Raw genomic sequence first — 18,210 nt, 5'->3', positions numbered from 1 at the left:
GACTTATCTGACTTTTTGTCCAATTATGACATGGTTTGGAGACTTTCCTCATATTTTACTCTCATCATTAGTTATTCTGTTGTATATATATATATATATATATATATATATATATATATATATATATATATATATATATATATATATATAAAATGTATTTGAGTCTCTGACATCAAAAATCCAAAGATTTCAAAATGAGTTGTTTTTACAATTTTGTTTCAATAGATGGTCTTTTTGAAATAAGGAGAAAGTTTTGAATTCTGAAAGTACTGCATGTCTTCATAGCACAATGAAACAGTTTTATTTAAAAAGATCAAGGACAACTTGATTTCTCATGATATGACCCCCTTAAGAATGTAAAGCAAGTCTTCATCGCCAAGATAGTACAGACTAAAGAGCCTCATTACTGTATAATAATGAAAAATCTTAATGCTTAGTGTCCATTATGGTGTCATACAAGTGCTTGTTAGTGCAACTTAGTTACTTTAAAATGCCTTGCATGACTATATTTATTGTCAACAGTTTAATTCAGCATGCATTCACTTCCAATATGGTACAGTACACAATTGAAGATGTTAAAGTTTGGTGGCAGGCGTTATGTACAGTAAATCACTCCTTTACAACAGAATGCCTAAACCTTTTCTGGCATCGAAAAACTTCGGCAATCCCCCTGTGGGGAGTATGGACTGGAATTAAATATGTGCCTCTTAGGCAGCTCTCCAGCAGGTCATTAGGTAGCACAGACTGGCTTGTGAAAGAGCTTTGCTTAACATCTCCTGTTTCCATCCTTGTCTCCTCCTCTTCCACTCTTCTGTCTTTATCAAAAACTGTCTGAGGGGTGGAAAGAAGGTCCTCAAGAACATTCAAGGACCTGAGCATCCCATCCATAGCTAAGAAGCTATTAAAATGCCCATGGATCACAAGAATGCTGGTAAAATCCCAACCGAAGTCATGAAGCACAAGTGATGGAGACACCAGCAAAGGAAATTGGTCGTCCTCCTCCTCCGCCTTTACCACTTCTTCTGTAGTCTCTTCTTCCATTTTCAGTTAAATATTCAATAACTGAGGTTTATAAGGACAATCTATATCAATTTGCACAACCACTGGTGTTTCTGTGACATCCTCATGAAGCACAGTTGGATAAGAGTCTTGCCTCTCCCAAGATAGAATAACTTCCTCAATGGGAGTTAAGGGGGAGTCATTGTTCTCAGCGAGAGGTCCCCAGTTACCATAGCTGTTGTCCTAAGAGCAAAAGAAAAAAAGCTGTTAGCAAAATTAGCTGAAGTGTGAAGAAGTTCTAGTCTAGCAATTCAACATTTAAAGAAATAAAATTAAAATGCTGTCATCATTAGAATGAATGAATGAATGAATGAATGGATGGTAACAATCCCAATCTCCTTTTCTGTTCCACGGAAGGAAAAAAAAGAAGCCTACGGTCTTAGAACAACATGGGTGCGTAAATGATGACAGAATCTTTATTTTTAGATTAACTAACCCTTTAAGGTTGCAATATAATAAAAAAGCAAAACAAATATACAGTACAGTATATAGAGTGTGATCAAGCGTGTTAACTCTCTAGATGGAAGTATTTGAACCCTTTTATCTTTACAAACTGCTTTAAAGGAATAGTTTACTAATTTAAATTCTCTCATCATTTACTCACCCTCATGCCATCCCAGATGTATATGACTTTCTTTCTTCTGCAGAACACAATGAAGATTTTAAGAAGAATTTTTCAGCTCTGTAGGTCAAAACTTTGAAGTTCAAAAAGCATGTAAAGGCAGCATTAAAGTAATCCAAATGACTCCAGTGGTTTAATCCATGTCATCAGAAGTAATATGATAGGTTTTGAAACAGATAAAAATTTAAGTCCTTTTTTTTTTTTTTTAAAACTATAAATCTCCACTTTGAAACAGCCCTCCTAAAGTGCTCTTCTCTCATTAGAGTTCTGTTTTTGTATTTGGTGATTCACATCGTTAGCACATATCACCACCTACAGGGCAGGGAGGAAAATTTATTGTAAACAAGGACTTAAATATGGAACCTTTTCACACTTCCGGTATTTGGAACTCAGAGGTAAACGACTGGAGGGTAAACTTCGATAGTGGTGAATGGGAGTGAATGGGAGACCAATGCAAATATAATTTTTGCTTACACATTTGCTCCAAGATAATAATAATAAAAAAAACTCCACTATAACTTTTTTACAACTTCCCAAATGAAGAAAAAATTAGAGAACGATGCATTACGACATTCAGAAGAGAGAAGATGGCAAATTTACTGTTACTCTCTCAGCAGCTGTGTTAGAAACCTCACTGCATCTGTGGTAACTCGTTTTTTAAAACTCATTTCAAGGTAGTATAAAATTAAGTTTAATGTTATAAAGTTACAATAAGTAATTTTAAAATTGCAAATATAAAAAAGTTTGCTAGATTTACGTTGCTAAATAAGGTGGAAATGTGTCATCATCACAGTCTGTGAAGAGGATCCATTGATCTGTTTCTCACCCACATCTACCATATCGCTTCTGAAGATATGGATTTAACAACTGGAGTCGTATGGATTACCTTTATGCTGCCTTTATGTGCTTTTTGGAGCTTCAGAGTTTTGGAGCTTCGTTTGTGACAGAAGGCAAAACTGCAAAACTCTTTTCCAGATCTTTTTTCACAATGACAAATATAACAAAGCTGCCAGAGAGGTACACATTTGTTGCTGATTTGTTTTTTCTGCTTCAGCTATTGTAGATAGGGGTTAGAGTCATGCTTGAGTAAGCCATTTTTAGGTTGATTTCATCCAAAAGTGTAACACTTTTCGATGTCCCTAGACTCAGCACGGCCACGACATGGTGTGGCACCTTGAGCTCCACCCCGCCGCGAGGCCCCACCTGCCAGTACGTCTGACGAGATTGTCCTTTTGGTCCCCCTCGCGTGGAGCTTGGATGCATGGCTTGTGCTTTCCAATCCGTCGCGATGGCTGATCCGGACCGTCCGACTTGGCTACGCGATTCAGTTCTCCAGGCATCCGCCCAGGTTCAGTGGTATCCACTTCGCCTTGGTGAAGGACGAAAACACTGCTACCTTGCGTGCGGAGATCGCCACCCTCCTACAGAAGGGTGCGATAGAACCTGTCCCTCCGGCTGAGATGAAGAAGGGGTTTTACAGCCCCTACTTCATCGTACCGAAAAAAGGCGGTGGGTTGCGGCCAATCTTGGACCTGCGAGTACTGAACTGGGCTTTACACAGACTTCCGTTCAAGATGCTGACGCAAAAACGCATGCTGGCGAGTGTCCAGCATCAAGATTGGTTCGCGGTGGTAGACCTGAAGGACGTGTACTTTCACGTCTCGATTCTACCTCGACACAGACCCTTCCTGCGGTTTGCATTCGAGGGTCAGGCGTATCAGAACAAGGTCCTCCCTTTCGGTCTGTCCTTGTCCCCTCGTGTCTTCACGAAGGTCGCAGAGGCAGCTCTTGCCCCGTTAAGGGAGGTGGGCATTCGCATTCTCAACTATCTCGACAACTGGCTAATCCTAGCTCACTCTCGGGACATGTTGTGTGCACACAGGGACTTGGTGCTCTCGCAACTCAGCCGATTAGGGCTTCAGGTCAACTGGGAAAAGAGCAAGCTCCTCCTGGTTCAGAGCATCTCTTTTCTCGGTTTGGAGTTGGACTCAGTCTCATTGACAGCGCGCCTCAAGAACGAGTGCGCACAGTCAGTGCTGGCCTGTTTGAAGGCATTCAAACAGAAAACAGCGGTTCCACTGAAACTCTTTCAGAGGCTCTTGGGGCATATGGCATCCTCAGCAGTGGCCACCCCGCTCGGGTTGATGCATACGAGACCGCAACAGCACTGGCTTCAGACTCGAGTCCCGAGATGGGCATGGCGCCGCGGGACACATGGCGTGGTCATCACACCGGTCTGTCACTGCCTCTTCAGCCCTTGGACCAACCTCACATTTCTACAGGCAGGTGTTCCCCTAGAGCAGGTCTCCAGGCACGTCGTGGTCATGACAGACGCCTCCAAGATGGGCTGGGGCGCCGTTTGCAATGGGCACACAGCCGCTGCCTTGTGGATGGGCCCGCAGCTGCATTGGCACATCAACTGCCTCAAGTTGCTGGCAATTCTGCTTGCCCTGTGGAGGTTCTGGCCATTGATCCAGGGCAAGCACCTGTTAGTTCGGACAGACAACACGGCAACGGTAGCATATGTCAACCACCAAGGCGGTCTGCGCTCTCATTGTATGTCACAACTCGCCCGCCGTCTCCTCCTTTGGAGTCAGCAGCACCTCAAGTCGCTGCGAGCCACTCACATCCCGGGTGACCTCAACACTCCAGTGGACGCGCTGTCACGGCAGGTTACCCTCAGGGGAGAGTGGAGACTCCACCCTCAGGTGGTCCAGCTGATCTGGAGTCAATTTGGACAGGCACAGGTAGACCTGTTCGCTTCCCAAGAATCCTCCCACTGCCCGCTCTGGCACGCCCTGACCGAGGCACCTCTCGGTATAGATGTCCTAGCACACAGCTGGCCCCCAGGCCTGCACAAATATGCGTTTCCCCCAGTGAGCCTACTTGCATAGACTCTGTACAAGGTCAAGGAGGATGAGGAGCAGGTCATCCTGGTAACACCCTACTGGCCCACCCAGAAGTGGTTCTCGGACCTCACGCTCCTCGCGACAGCCCCCCCCCCCCGGTGAATTCCCCTGAGGAAGGACCTTCTTTCTCAGGGATGGGGCACCATCTGGCACCTGCGACCAGACCTCTGGAATCTCCATGTCTGGCCCCTGGACGGGACACGGAAGACCTAAGCAGTCTACCACCCACAGTGGTAGACATGATCACTCAGGCTAGGGCCCCCTCCATGAGATGCCTGTATGCCTTTAAGTGGCGTCTGTTCCCGACGGGAAGACCCCCGGGGATGCGAAGTCAAATCGGTGCTTTCCTTCCTGCAGGAGAGGTTGGAAGGGTGGCTGTCCCCTTCCACCTTGAAGGTGTACGTAGCCGCTATAGCGGCACACCACGACACAGTGGATGGTAAGTCCTTAGGGAAGCACAACCTGATCATCAGGTTCCTGAGAGGTGCCAGGAGGCTGAACCCCTCCAGACTGTGCCTCGTTCCCTCATGGGACCTCTCTGTAGTTCTTCAGGGTCTACAGAGCGCCCCCTTTGAGCCTTTGCAGTCAGCTGAGCTTAAGGCACTCTCCTTGAAGACTGCCCTCCTGACTGCGCTCACCTCCATCAAGAGGGTAGGAGACCTGCAAGCGTTCTCTGTCAGCGAAACATGCCTGGAGTTCAGTCCAGGCTACTCTCACGTGATCTTGAGACTCCGACCGGGCTGTGTGCCCAAGGTTCCCATGACCCCTTTTAGGGACCAGGTGGTGAACCTGCGAGCACTGCCCCAGGAGGAGGCAGACCCAACCCTGTCGTTGCTGTGTCCGGTGCGCGCTTTACACATCTATTTGGATCACACGCAGAGCTTTAGGATCTCTGAGCAGCTCTTTGTCTGCTTTGGTGCACAGCGGAAAGGAAGCACTGTCTCCAAGCAGAGGATCGCCCACTGGCTCATTGACGCCATAGCTATGGCATATCACACCCAGGACGTGCCGCCCCCGGTAGGGCTATGAGCCCATTCTACTAGGGGTGTAGCGGCCTCCTGGGCCGTGGCCAGGGGTGCCTCTCTAACAGACATTTGCAGAGCAGCGGGCTGGGCAACACCCAACACCTTTGCGAGGTTCTACAACCTCTAGGTGGAACCGGTTTCATCCCGGGTAGTGGCACGCAATACAAGCGGATAAGCCCGGGATAACCGGCCGGGTGTATCGCTTGTACATAACACCTTTCACCTCCTCTGAGCTGAAGACGTGTGCCATTAACTCCCAGTAGTGTTCACAAACTATGTTCCCTGGTTGACTTCCTCCGAGCCCTGTGGCAGTTGAGTTTTCGGAGAGACTCACTACCGGCCCAGTACAAGTGCTAACTAAGAGCCCTGTTCTGAGGTAGGTGCTGTGCATGTGGTGGTTCCCTGTATGTAACCCCATGCGATGTATATCTTCCGCTAATTCGTTTCCCTGTTGGCAAACTGCGTCTTCCTTGGGCAGAGGCCACTCTGCCACAGTCTCCATGTTTGTAGTCTCCATGTTTGTAGTAGGATCTACCATAAGACTTCTCCACATGACATACTTCCGACATAGTTCGGCAAGACCATGTGACGTATTTTCCACTTAAATATCCCCCCCTCTCTCTAGGTGAGGTGTGGTCTCCGCGGTTCCCCCTTTTGGGTAGTCGACTTGTCCCCATAGGGCCGTTCGACACTCATAACTATGTTGGGGGAGGTTACGTATCGGCCTGGTGCGCTGGCTACAAGGCACAAAGTTGTCTGCCTGTCACACACCGCCAGTTCACGTGACACAGTACAGCCAGTTGTGGCCTTTCGTATAGGGACCCCTAGTGTCACTACATCGACACAACGTCGAGTGAGTGACAGATAGGGAACGTCATGGTTACTTGTGTAACCTCCGTTCCCTGATGGAGGGAACGAGACTTTGTGTCCCTCCTGCCACAATGCTGAACTACCCGCTGAAATGGCCGGACCTTGTCTCGGCTCCTCAGCATAAAACCTGAATGAGTGGTTGCACGCCAGCTCCTTTTATAGCCGTATGTCCGGGGGAGTGGCATGCAAATACCACTTGCCAATTTTCAGTAGCCTTTTATCAAAGACCAGAGGTGTCTCGGGCTCCCAGGAGTGACCCCTAGTGTCACTACATCGACACAACGTCTCGTTCCCTCCATCAGGATAATTTTGTTAAAGGGTTCCATTGTCAGCATGTGTCCGCAGTGCAGATCACTTAGGTGGTTCTTGGCAAACTGTAGTAATGTTGAAATGTTCTTGTAGAGAGCTATGGTTTCTTCCTAGGCATACTTGTTCAGGGTGTTCCTCTGTGGATTCTTGGACTCTGATTTTAGCCAACAGAATCAATACCTGTAGATCTTTAGCTGTAATGTTGGTGTTCACAGTGATTTCCTATAAAGTCCAGAAATGTTAGTTGAATGACATCTCCAGAAGATTGATAATGGATGAATATCCAACCTTGTGGTCACCAGCAACTCTTTTTTGTGGTCTCAAATCTTCTGAAATCACGGCATGATTCACTTAATAACCTTATGTCAAAATAAGCATTATCCAAGATAATAAAAGACATTGATTGCAATAGACAAAAGCCCCAAAATCACACCTTTTTTATGTTGATTGCACTAAATTAGATCATTTTGAATAAAATATTCCTTTATAGATATATATATATTTTTACCTTCAGAAGTTTTATAGCATTGCTATTGTCAAATTTAGGTACATTTACGAAAAGCCAAGTGACTCCCATCAACATACACATCTTCATCATTCTGTAAAGAGATTTTTTTTTTTAGTTATACAGAAATTCAATATGTTCAATATATTCAAGGTTATATTATTTGGTATTTATTATCCGTAAAATAAAATGCCATTTTACCACCTTACAACAGGTTGATAATTCAGAACGCTTTGCATACACTTTGACATTACATTATGACTGACTGTAACATCATGAAACACTGCAGACATAAACCACATTATGAAACTGTCAGCACAAATGAAAGTGCAAAGTGTTTTACACTTAGTAAAATCATAACCCCCTTGTTCAGCGCTTCACCTTTGCCGCATGCATTTGAGGTACATCAGATTGGAAACAATCACCATTAGAACAGCAGCTGCCAAACAAAGTCCAGCTACCATTCCATCTGGAAAGAACACAATAACACAAGTGTCAGTAAATACTGAATTTACTCTGCCTAATATCAGTGTAATTACTTTGTAAGTGCATAAATACATATAAATAATGCATTGTGTATGCACTCTGAATGCAAAATTAACCACAATGAACTAGTTCTAAGTGGCCTAACGCTTAAAATTAGTTTGTTGGTGTAACCTAATGTAGTCCGGTTGATTCAGATGTGTATTTTTGACTTGAATCAAACCAGTTAATTTAGATGTCACCACATGAAGCACATTTTTTAGGTTAACATTTCTTTCAGTGTAGTCTAACACCATAACATTTAATCTACAGGTTACTATATTGTTGTTAAAATGTGCACAGCTAGAACCAAATGCCTATATGCTGGTAATAGAATACTGTAACCTTTATGAAAACATATAAATGCACAACTTATTCCTATAAAAATGTATTACATTCCCACTATTTTCTTTTTGGTTTAGCCAAATATTGTACTTCCAAACCCTCTTGCTCTGTAGTACAGCTTAAAAAAAAAAAAAAATTCCAGATCCATATGTCTGTTTGTGGTCAAACTGATGTAATTGTCTCAAGGCAAGGAGCTCTACTATCTCATGGAGCTCTACTGTCTCCCATAAATGTTCTTTATTGCACACGAAGGCAAGGCACCTGTCGTGTTGTCTGGAAGAGGTTGATATGTTTTAGCTATATCCCCACACATCAAGCTTTTTTGACAGTAGCAGTTGGCAGCTTTTCCTTTGGGCCCTTCGCGGAGGTGTCCCTTTGGTTCCACGTGGAGATCAGGACATCAAAACTTTTCTGTGGACCCAGCAGTTCCCAGCTGAAAGATCTAGAAAAATTGTGAGGCACAGTTTCTGCAAGCAGAAAACACACAAAATATAAACAGATGATTGGTGTTTCATCAATTATCAAGAATTCTTTATAAAACATGTATTTGCTTAATTTACACTCTGTTTAGTCTACTTTAGCAAACAAGTTTGACAACTGTTTGATTGACAGTTTCTATTTAAATCATGCTCTGTGCATACTGCATAAGTCTTGATGTGAATGCTATTAAATAAAAAACATGGTTTCATGCTTAAGTGTCCGATAACTTAGAATAACTGAAAAATTAAAAAGTAGCATTTATTGCTTCACATGGCTCTTCGGAGCAGCAGCAGTACATAAGTCTTGGTGATAGATCTGCTTGGCGTTGTGTGGTTGTGTTCGTGTGTTATGCGTTTTGTGCAGCTCCCCTGCTTTGTTGGGGGATTGTTTGTGTGTCGATTTGTGCAGCAGCATGTCCTACGTGCTTAATGCAGCATGTCTTGCATTTTGTCTAATTGTGTGGGAGCAGGTACATGTCCACATGCTTAACTCAGTATGTCTGTGTATTTTCTAGCAGTACCAAGTCTCAGTATTTGCTCTGCAGCAGCACCACCAGCATCAGCAGCAGCATAGCACACCTAGTCCACCAAGACCAATATCCTATCAATATGTCATAACCACATTAACATGTCAAATCTTTTCAAAAGTTGTCATGACTAAAATGACAATAGTTCAGCCATGAAACTCTATGGGCCCAATTTTAAGAGTGCTAGCGCTAAGCGCAGTACTATGCCATAAGTCATAAGCACAAAGTCAGTGGGCATGGCCATGAATTTTTGGTATTTTCGGGCAAGCATATGTTAAATCTAGGTGCATGTGGGTTTGGTGAAATAAGGCATGCAACGCACTAATGGGTTGGGCCAAGTGCAAATAAATTCTGAGGTTCTTTTCTGGTTATTGCATCATCTGCATTCCAATTATATAGTCCACTCCCTGTCAAGCACTAGTGATATAAACAAAGACAGCACATTCATAAGAAGTTTGTAGTGTAAATGGACTGTATCCAATGAATCAGAAGAATTGAAAATTAAGTTCTTTTGTGTATTAACTGTGTCCTTGATCAATGTCAGGCATATTTCTATGACAGTGACCCCCTTCTGTGGAAAATTTGATTCTGGTCAGTATTTGCATGTACGCTCCATTAAATTATAAAAAAAGTTAAGTATTATGAATATTTTTTTTATCTACTGACACACAAATCACGGCTAATATTAACAGTGATTGTATCGGCACGCACTTCACTTCTACCCATCGATTTTGATTTTGAAAATTTTAATTCATTTATTGAAACACAATTTTGTTTAACCAAAAATATTTCTAAATTCAAATTACACTTCAACCGAGACCAAAATATAATCAAAATAACAAAGTCGTCAAATAAATCATACCAAATCCAAACATTTTACCTTTTCCAACTTCTTTCACCAGCCCCATTTGCAGTGACTTAAAAATCACTCTATGACAACAGGTGGAAAAATACCAATACAAATTAGATCATAAATACAATTGTAAATATAAACATAATAATAATAATTGAAATATAAACCATGACCTATAGATAGTTTAACACAAATCTTATTCAATTTTGTTTCATAAAACGACTACGACAGTGATTGTCAGGGACTTAATTTGATGTCCCACTATATTTTCAGAGTTTGGACATTAACTTATTCTTTATCACCTACTGGTGAACCTCCAAACTGCAAATGTAGGAACTGAGTTTGGATTTTGCACTGAAAACAGACGTGGTATTGAAACATCTTAGCGCAATTACCTATTTCTCAGGAAATTAGCAAACTGTGATTTGCGGCACTTCATTAACATACAATACACCCACAGTTTGCTCACATTCACCTTCAGGCAGCGCAAACACTCCCACCCACAGCCACTTGTGCTGGCACGAAAATTGTGCTTAGAACTAGAGCTCTCACGAAAACTGAATAAGATATAGCGCCCAGTCGTTGCACATAGTGCTGTGCTTTGCGTGCTAACGAAAATAGAGCCCTATTTGGTGCAAGCTGAAATGTTTTTTTGAACTTGCTATCTGTTAGCCAATTGACTCGTTCACGTGTGAAATTTTAAGCCAATCGGCTCGCATGGTGTAAGCTGATTGGTCCTTTGAAATGCAATTAGGTAGCAAATCAATTTGGGTCTCTCTCTTTGTCTAACATTTAAATTGCTCAGTTTTGCAGATAAGCCAGTTTTACTGTAGTATGCTGCAAGAGTTTTTCTCTGAAACCAACCTCTACCCAGATCTGCTACATGTCTAGATGTGCTACATGGGCCTTGTTTGTATATCTGTTTGTGCAGTAGCATGTCCTACATGCTTGATGCAGTATGTCTTGCGCTTTGTCTAATTGTGCAGCAGCAGCATGTCCACATGCTTTATATCTGTGTGTTTTCTAGCCGTAGCAACAGCAGCAGCAGCAGCCAAAACCAATATCCTATGAATATGTCATACCCACATTCACATGCCAAATCTTTCCAAGAGTTGTCATGGCTCTAATTCTGTCATCATTCTCTAGCCCTTATGTTGTTCCAAAAACTTGTATGATCGCAAAATGAGATGTTAGGCAAAACAGACACCATTCACTTTAATTGGAAAAAAGATGCAATGAAACTGAAAGGTGAGTCTAACATTCTGTCTCTTTTTATGTTCCACAGCAGAAAGAAAGCCATAAAGTTTGGAACAATATTTTAGTCAAAGAAAATATGAAAGTCAATTTTATTTTTGGGTGAACTATCCCTTTAATGTTAAACAGTCCCATAGCACTGCTCTTTTAACACCAGGAGGGTGGAGATATATAACACTGGTTAAAAACTGTTATGGTGACTACTTTTTTTGGTTCTTCATCGTTTTTACTGTTGTTACACCACATGATAATAACAGACATTTTCTGGCCACGTTCTAACCAAGTTACAAGTAACTAATGTCTGTTTCACAGCTTGGTTAGAGTAGCTTTACGTTGGAAGAGACAGAAACATTTGCACATAGCCGAATCTTCCGCTGTTGCCTGTACTTCCTGTCATGCCTCAAGCCACAAGTTAAGAATAGCTGTAGGGTCGCATTTGTCCCAGCCTGATCTGTAGCTCTAAGAAGGTACGTAAATAACATAGAAGACAGAGGACATTCATTTTTTCACTCTAGTAACAAACACATTGGCTAGCCTAGTCCATTCTTAAAATCATTTAGACAATGACACTGATCTACGCTGTCACTAGAATGTGTGACTACAATGATGTGCCAAGCAGGTCTAGGCAGGTCATAAACACGCCCGCTCATATAAAATCCACAGTTTACTCTCTAATAATTTTGTGCCACCACAAGTTTTTTTTTTTATAAAATTAGAAATCTAAAGTTATTGTCATCTATTGTAGTCCTGTGAATGTGGGGCCCATCAATGAATAGTTTTCAGTTTCAGCTTAGTCTGACATGTGGGCCTGTCCCTTTGAGTGTGATATCTTTTTTCCACCACCCATATGTTTTGTTTTGGAATAGTAAAATCTAAGAACAATCTAAATCAAACTGTGCTGTGGAACAAGTTAAATTCAAACGGATTTTCAAGGAAACATCTTGTTGAGAACATGAGCTTATTTATATACGCATAGTTATTCTGACCTAAAATAAATGCAATAGTACATTATTTGGGGATTTTCAATTATCTGTATGCAACAAGATATGAATCTGGGCCCAGTTGCATGCCTTAAAGGGATAGCTCACCCAAAAATAAAAAATAATTTACTCACCCTCATGTTGTTCCAAACCTGTGTGATTTTCTTTCTTCCATGAAACACCTAAAAAAAGATGTTAGGCAATATGTAAAGCCCAAAGTATACTTTGATTTTGACACGAACACTCGGTGTCTGCATACAGTCGAACGCGAACCTGTCAAAGTGTACTCCATCTGACTGTGCTACACAGGCTGTTGTTACATGCATGCTACGACTGTACAAGACACCAGATTATTTCTCTTCAGGAGTTTAGACCCATAAAGATGTCCTTATAGTCCTTCAGACTCGAGTTATATAAATGCAGGTATCTCCTGACCTCCTCACACACGTGTTCTTGACGTGCACATCCACTGTTGACGTTTTTACCTTCGTCTCCTGTTGCTTTCTGGCGATTTCATCTTCTTCTAGCGCATCTTCATGACAACAAAGACTCAAATGTGAGTGTTGCCACCTTTTGGACCCACTAATTAGTGCAAATAATTCCAGGCACATGAGCATTCTGCATGTTCAAAGACGCACTGTTAAAAAAATTGGGCTGCGCGCGTTCAGTGCTCGAGCACTCTGTTGATGACGAGAACTGCATTGTGCGTCCTGTACGGCATGCGGACGCTCAGCGTTCGTGTATGACAGAAGTATACTTTGGGCTTTAGTCTGTCTGACTGAGTCTGTCATTTTGCCTAACATTTCATTTTGTGATTCACAGAAGCAATTACAACATGATCACAGGAAATCAACATGCTGCTTCTGAATATTTATGTACCGTAAAATCAACCCCATACTGCCGAATTACAGACAGGCGCCATCCCACATCAGGCATCAGTTCAAATGTGTTCACCTTACCCTGTGGCGCTACCAATGTTGGGTAAGTAACTGTAATCTGACAAGAATATAAAAACGAATTGCCTAGCATGAATTGGCTAAAAAGTAATTTGATGACAGTAACTAATTACTTTGTAATTGGAATATACCCAACAATGATAGGACTATGCGTGCAATCCATACAATATTAGTTCTTATCCCAGGGAAAGAAGGAGGTAATCACATTCACTCCAAGGGCGAATTCCAATCGAAAGATATCATCCCTATGCCCTCACTCCAAAGGACAAAGCTCCTGACGTGGGCACAAAGGAGCATTGCATTACTGTGTGAATGTACCCTTCGCAAAAAAAAAATGTTTCTTACTTTTGTTTGGAACAACACTTTGAGTGGCGTTCCCTTTCCCACAGTGCCCTTCAAGGGCGCAAAAATGCTGTTTGGAAAACGCCCCAAGACAACAGGAAACGAGGAAGTAATCATTTTCACATAAACAACTAACTTGCTTTTGGTGCCACCCTGTGAACATTTCACCTTAACAACATTTCTAGCTTCAGCCACTGAGGGCAGTGGTTTGAATTTCAATAAGTACTGACCGATTTTAGCAACAGAACATTTAACCTCCTGCTGCCAAATTCACAGTGTGATCAGCCTGGAAAGAAATGTTTTTTTTTTTTTCTTTTTTAAAGTTAAGAAACCCTTAGTTATAATTGCAATGGTTTGGACACTAAGGGTTTGCTGCTGAAACATAAAAAAAAAAAATTGGTTCCCATTGTCTTTAACAATTTGACAGACTTTTTAAATAATAAAAATTTTGCAGTGTAAGCTCAGAACAAGCTCTCGAAATCATTTTCAGACTAGTGATGTAGACGTGTAGGGGAGTGGGGTTACTGGAAGAGGATGTGAAGTAAATGGTGGAAAACCCTGCTGTCAAACTGTGGGTATGACAGTGATGAGTGTCAGCCAAAGACAGGTAGAGTCTTTCCACAGAACTAAATGCATAAAGGTGCAATGCATCACTTGTGGGATGAGGTTAAAGACACCTGAATTGTTGTGAAGTGAAACCAATCCTGCTTGAGAGAGTGATGTTAATGAACAAACAAAAGTTGTGATTCTGTGTGCACAAACCATGAACTGCATCGCTCTCCTCACCCCAGTCGCACACACAGATATTTACAGACACAAACCACAAGCTCTATACAATTACAAACAACCGTTTTACTCACTGTTCTCAGTAAGTCTCTTGTCTCAGTGTCTCTGAATGTAGATGGTATAATTTGCAATAAATCCTCTCTGTTTTCCTTGGTCATGCTGTTCCCATTGGATCAGAATTTGCTTTTCCCCAACAATGGTAATTGATACATCTGGACCAGTCAGTGCACCTGAAAAAAAAATAAAAAATATCGGATTGAGGGCCCTTCAGTCACTGACCAGGAAAATGCTGAACAATTAAAAACTGCTTGATAATAACCTTAACTGCTACTGTATTAACTTCTTAAATAGACATGCAAATTCCCTAGTGGCAACTTAACACCAATCCATCTGCACTCTTTATTCACTCTATAAAATGATCTGCCCCCTTGTGGTAACTTACTAAACTTAACAGGATACAACGGGGCTAAAGGCACACCCTAAGGAAAATTAGCTTTTTTTCTGGTCACAATGTGTATCAAGATTCAAGAAATAAATTTATTTGTATTGAATATTGATGGAGCAACATAATTTCTGTGAAAATTAATAACAACAGAAGGTTGTTTTGAATAAAATTAAAAAGGGGTAAAAGGCTCTCTCACAGGCACGTGCACACATAGACATCAACGGGGCTTGAGCACCTGCCCTTTTTCTTCCTCAAGAGAAAGTGCCCTTTTTTCTGGGGTGCTTTTTTAATTTTTTTTATAAATGAATATATATATATATATATATATATATATATATATATATATATATATATATATATATATATATATATTCCTGTTTGCGCACAGCTTCCCTGTCAAACAAATATATTTATTGAATAAAAAATCAGAATATCAGGTCTGGAGATGAGACTTTGTCGAGTTCCGATGCCCGCCCACCCTCCCTCCCTCTCTCTCTCTCTCTCTCTCTCTCTCTCTCTCTCTCTCTCTCTCTCTCTCTCTCTCTCTCTCTCCCTCCCTCTCAATTTTCAATTTCAATTTTAAAGTACTTTATTGGCATGATTTTGTTTACATACAATATTGCCAAAGCATTAATACACAAAACAGATAATGACAAGACAAATAATAATAATAAAACAGTAACAAATAACAATAAAAATAGAATGAAAATAAGGTGTCAGGTTTAACAAGACATTATGAACATAAAAAAATAAAAATACTGTGACTGAAGTACATTAAGGTAGTGATTGGTTTCTGAGGGTGTGCATCTCAAAAATGAATTTAGCTGCAACTGATGCATGATTGTCCTCTCCAAGTAACACCTGCATTTGATCTGTTTCTGCTGAACTGGATAACTGTGGCATGAGGTTTGAGAGTTTGTCAAAGTATTTCTCTCTCACCTCTGTAAATTTCTCACAGTGAAGGAGAAAGTGAGTCTCTGTCTTGACCTCATCAGTGTCACAGTGAGCACAGACTCGTTCTTCCTTTGGAAGCCATGTTTGTCTGTGTCTGCCTTTTTCTATGGCCAGACTGTGATCACTGAGTGTGTATTTGGTGAGGATCTGTCTGTCTTGGATCTCTTACCGTGTGGAGATATTCTGCCAGATTATACATTCTGTTTAGGGTCCGATAACATTCCAATTTGCTTTGGTTTTTACTTTCATTTTCCCGATGGTCCAAATAGGAATTTTTGCTTTCTTTTATGATTTGGTTTGTTGTGATTTGGTTTTGTTCAGCAGTGCTGGTCTGAAACTGGTGTTTGTTAGTTGTTAGTGGGTTTGTGAATTTCACAGCCAGCTGACAAAGGGGACTGGTTTTAGGCTTCAGCTCTTGGGTTTTAAGGGTTTCATGTTGCAGTGTGTTAGGGGAACTTGAATTTAGGTGTGTCCAAACTTTGAAGGATCGTTTTTCAATATGTTTAATTAGGTGGTATCTTCCTAGTTCGGCCTGGCATGCATTAGTATGTGTTCTTCTCTGAACTCTTAGAATGCTTCTACAGAATTCTGCATGCAGGGATTCTATGGGGTGTTTGTCCCATCTAGAGTAATCTGCCAGACAGAGTGGACCCCAAACCTCACATCCGTACAGAGCAATAGGCATAATAATACTATCAAAGATTTTACTCCAAATTGTTACAGGAATGTCTATTTGGGTAAATTTGCCCTTAATAGCATAGAATGCTCTTCTAGCTTTCTCTTTTAGTGCATTCACTCCCAGACCAAAACCCCCTGAAGCACTGATTTTAAGACCGAGGTAGTCGTAGTGTAGGGTGTGTTCTACTGCAATGTTTCCCAGAGTGAATGTGTATCTGGTTCCCTATTTGTCACTCACTCGACGTTGTGTCGATGTAGTGACACTAGGGGTCACTCTTGGGAGCCCCAAACACCTTGAAAAAAGGCCAATGAGAATTGGCGAGTGGAATTTGCATGCCACTCCCTGGACATACGGGTATAAAAGGAGCTGGTATGCAACCACTCATTCAGATTTTCTCTTCGGAGCCGAGCGGTTCTATTCATTGAGTTGAATTCACCTCTCTCTGCTGGATTTTACGGCGCATTTCAAGATCGTGAGAGGCACCTTTTACTGCCCAGTCCTGGTCTTTCAGCTCCCCCGCTCTTGCTACCCTCGATGTCGGAGCAGCCAGGGGGTATTCGGTGATCCCCCAGGTGGACAACGCGCTTGCAGTGCACTTGTGTCCGCAGAGCAGTGCCACCTGGCGCGGGCGCCCGAAGCTCCTGTCTGAGGCCTGTAGGTTTACGTCATCCCTGACGGCTAGAGCCTACGGTGCCACTGGACAAGCCGCCTCCGCCCTGCATGCCATGGCTCTCCTGCAAGTACACCAAGCGAAGGCGCTAAAGGAACTGCACGAGGGTAGTTCTGACCCGAGATTGATGCAGGAACTGCGCTCGGCGACCGACCTCGCTCTCTGGGCGATGAAGGTCATGCCGCGGTCTCTCGGGCAGGCGATGTCCACCCTGGTGGTCCAGGAGTGCCACCTTTGGCTCAACTTGGTCGAGATGGGAGAAGCAGACAAGGCACGGTTCCTTGATGCCCCCATTTCCCAGGCTGGCCTGTTTGGCGATGCCGTCGAGAACTTTGCCCAGCAGTTCTTGGCGGTGAAGAAGCAGACGGAGGTTTTTCAACATATCCTGCCCCGGCACGGCTTAAGACCCCGCACCCTGTCTGCTCGTCGGCAAATGCGTCCTCCTGCAGCAACAACACCGGCTTCGCCGCAGCCCGCCCCCATGGCTCGGCTCCAGCATGGAGCCCTCCGCAGGAAGCAGACGCCACCCGTCTCACGGCCGGCCGCTAATAATCCGAGGAAGGCTTCGAAGCGCCCCCAAGATGGGTGACACAGGGGCGAGGAGATCCACTTCTCTGGGGCTGATCGACAGACCAATCCATCCGCCGGTGGAGGGCCGGGAGGAGAATCTTTTGTCAACGCATGCCCAGGAGGCTGCGGCACCCAAAAGCCTGACAAAAGAATGGTTCCCTTGTCTCCTGGGTCACATATATGGTGCGCACGGCCGTTGTCACGTCCACATCCCATTTTGGCAGGTATGGCACTCCAGCGGCGGACCCCCCGCCCCTGTACACCCAGCTGTGGCACAAACACGCCCACACAGGATTGGTTCCAGTGGACTACGGGGACGAGATTCCTCCTACTCCCTCCTCGACCAATCTTATGGTGGGCGGCAGGAGCCAGGTAAGTGCTTCGATGTCCCTGGACTCAGCACGGCCACAGGGCTCGAGTCCCCTCGACGAGTTGAACTTAGCTCACTCTCGAGAGTTGCTATGCGCACACAGGGACCTCGTGTTCTGGCACCTCAGCCGACTGGGGCTTCGGGTCAACTGGGAAAAGAGCAAGCTCTCCCCGGTTCAG

The 18,210-nt window shown here is 43.1% G+C and overlaps 1 protein-coding gene across 2 annotated transcripts in view; it reads right to left on the bottom strand.

Annotated features, from left to right (window-relative positions):
- Nucleotides 1-439: 439 nt before the first annotated feature.
- LOC127449464 (uncharacterized) overlaps nucleotides 440-18,210 on the bottom strand; it is a 39,205-nt gene continuing 21,434 nt past the window's right edge. Inside the window, exons 7-11 of one of the 2 annotated variants that reach the window (XM_051712905.1) lie at nucleotides 14,418-14,573; nucleotides 8,428-8,633; nucleotides 7,681-7,768; nucleotides 7,303-7,393; nucleotides 440-1,242 (exon numbers count right to left, since the gene is read on the bottom strand). In XM_051712905.1, the coding sequence (XP_051568865.1) occupies nucleotides 14,565-14,573 (9 nt within the window). In that variant the 3' untranslated portion in view covers nucleotides 440-1,242; nucleotides 7,303-7,393; nucleotides 7,681-7,768; nucleotides 8,428-8,633; nucleotides 14,418-14,564. The remainder of the gene's footprint in view (nucleotides 1,243-7,302; nucleotides 7,394-7,680; nucleotides 7,769-8,427; nucleotides 8,634-14,417; nucleotides 14,574-18,210) is intronic. The other variant, XM_051712906.1, reaches the window with a different exon arrangement.

This window comes from Myxocyprinus asiaticus, chromosome 12 (assembly GCF_019703515.2).
Source record: "Myxocyprinus asiaticus isolate MX2 ecotype Aquarium Trade chromosome 12, UBuf_Myxa_2, whole genome shotgun sequence".
NCBI lineage: Eukaryota > Metazoa > Chordata > Actinopteri > Cypriniformes > Catostomidae > Myxocyprinus > Myxocyprinus asiaticus.
This window is presented reverse-complemented; position numbering and strand designations above follow the sequence as displayed.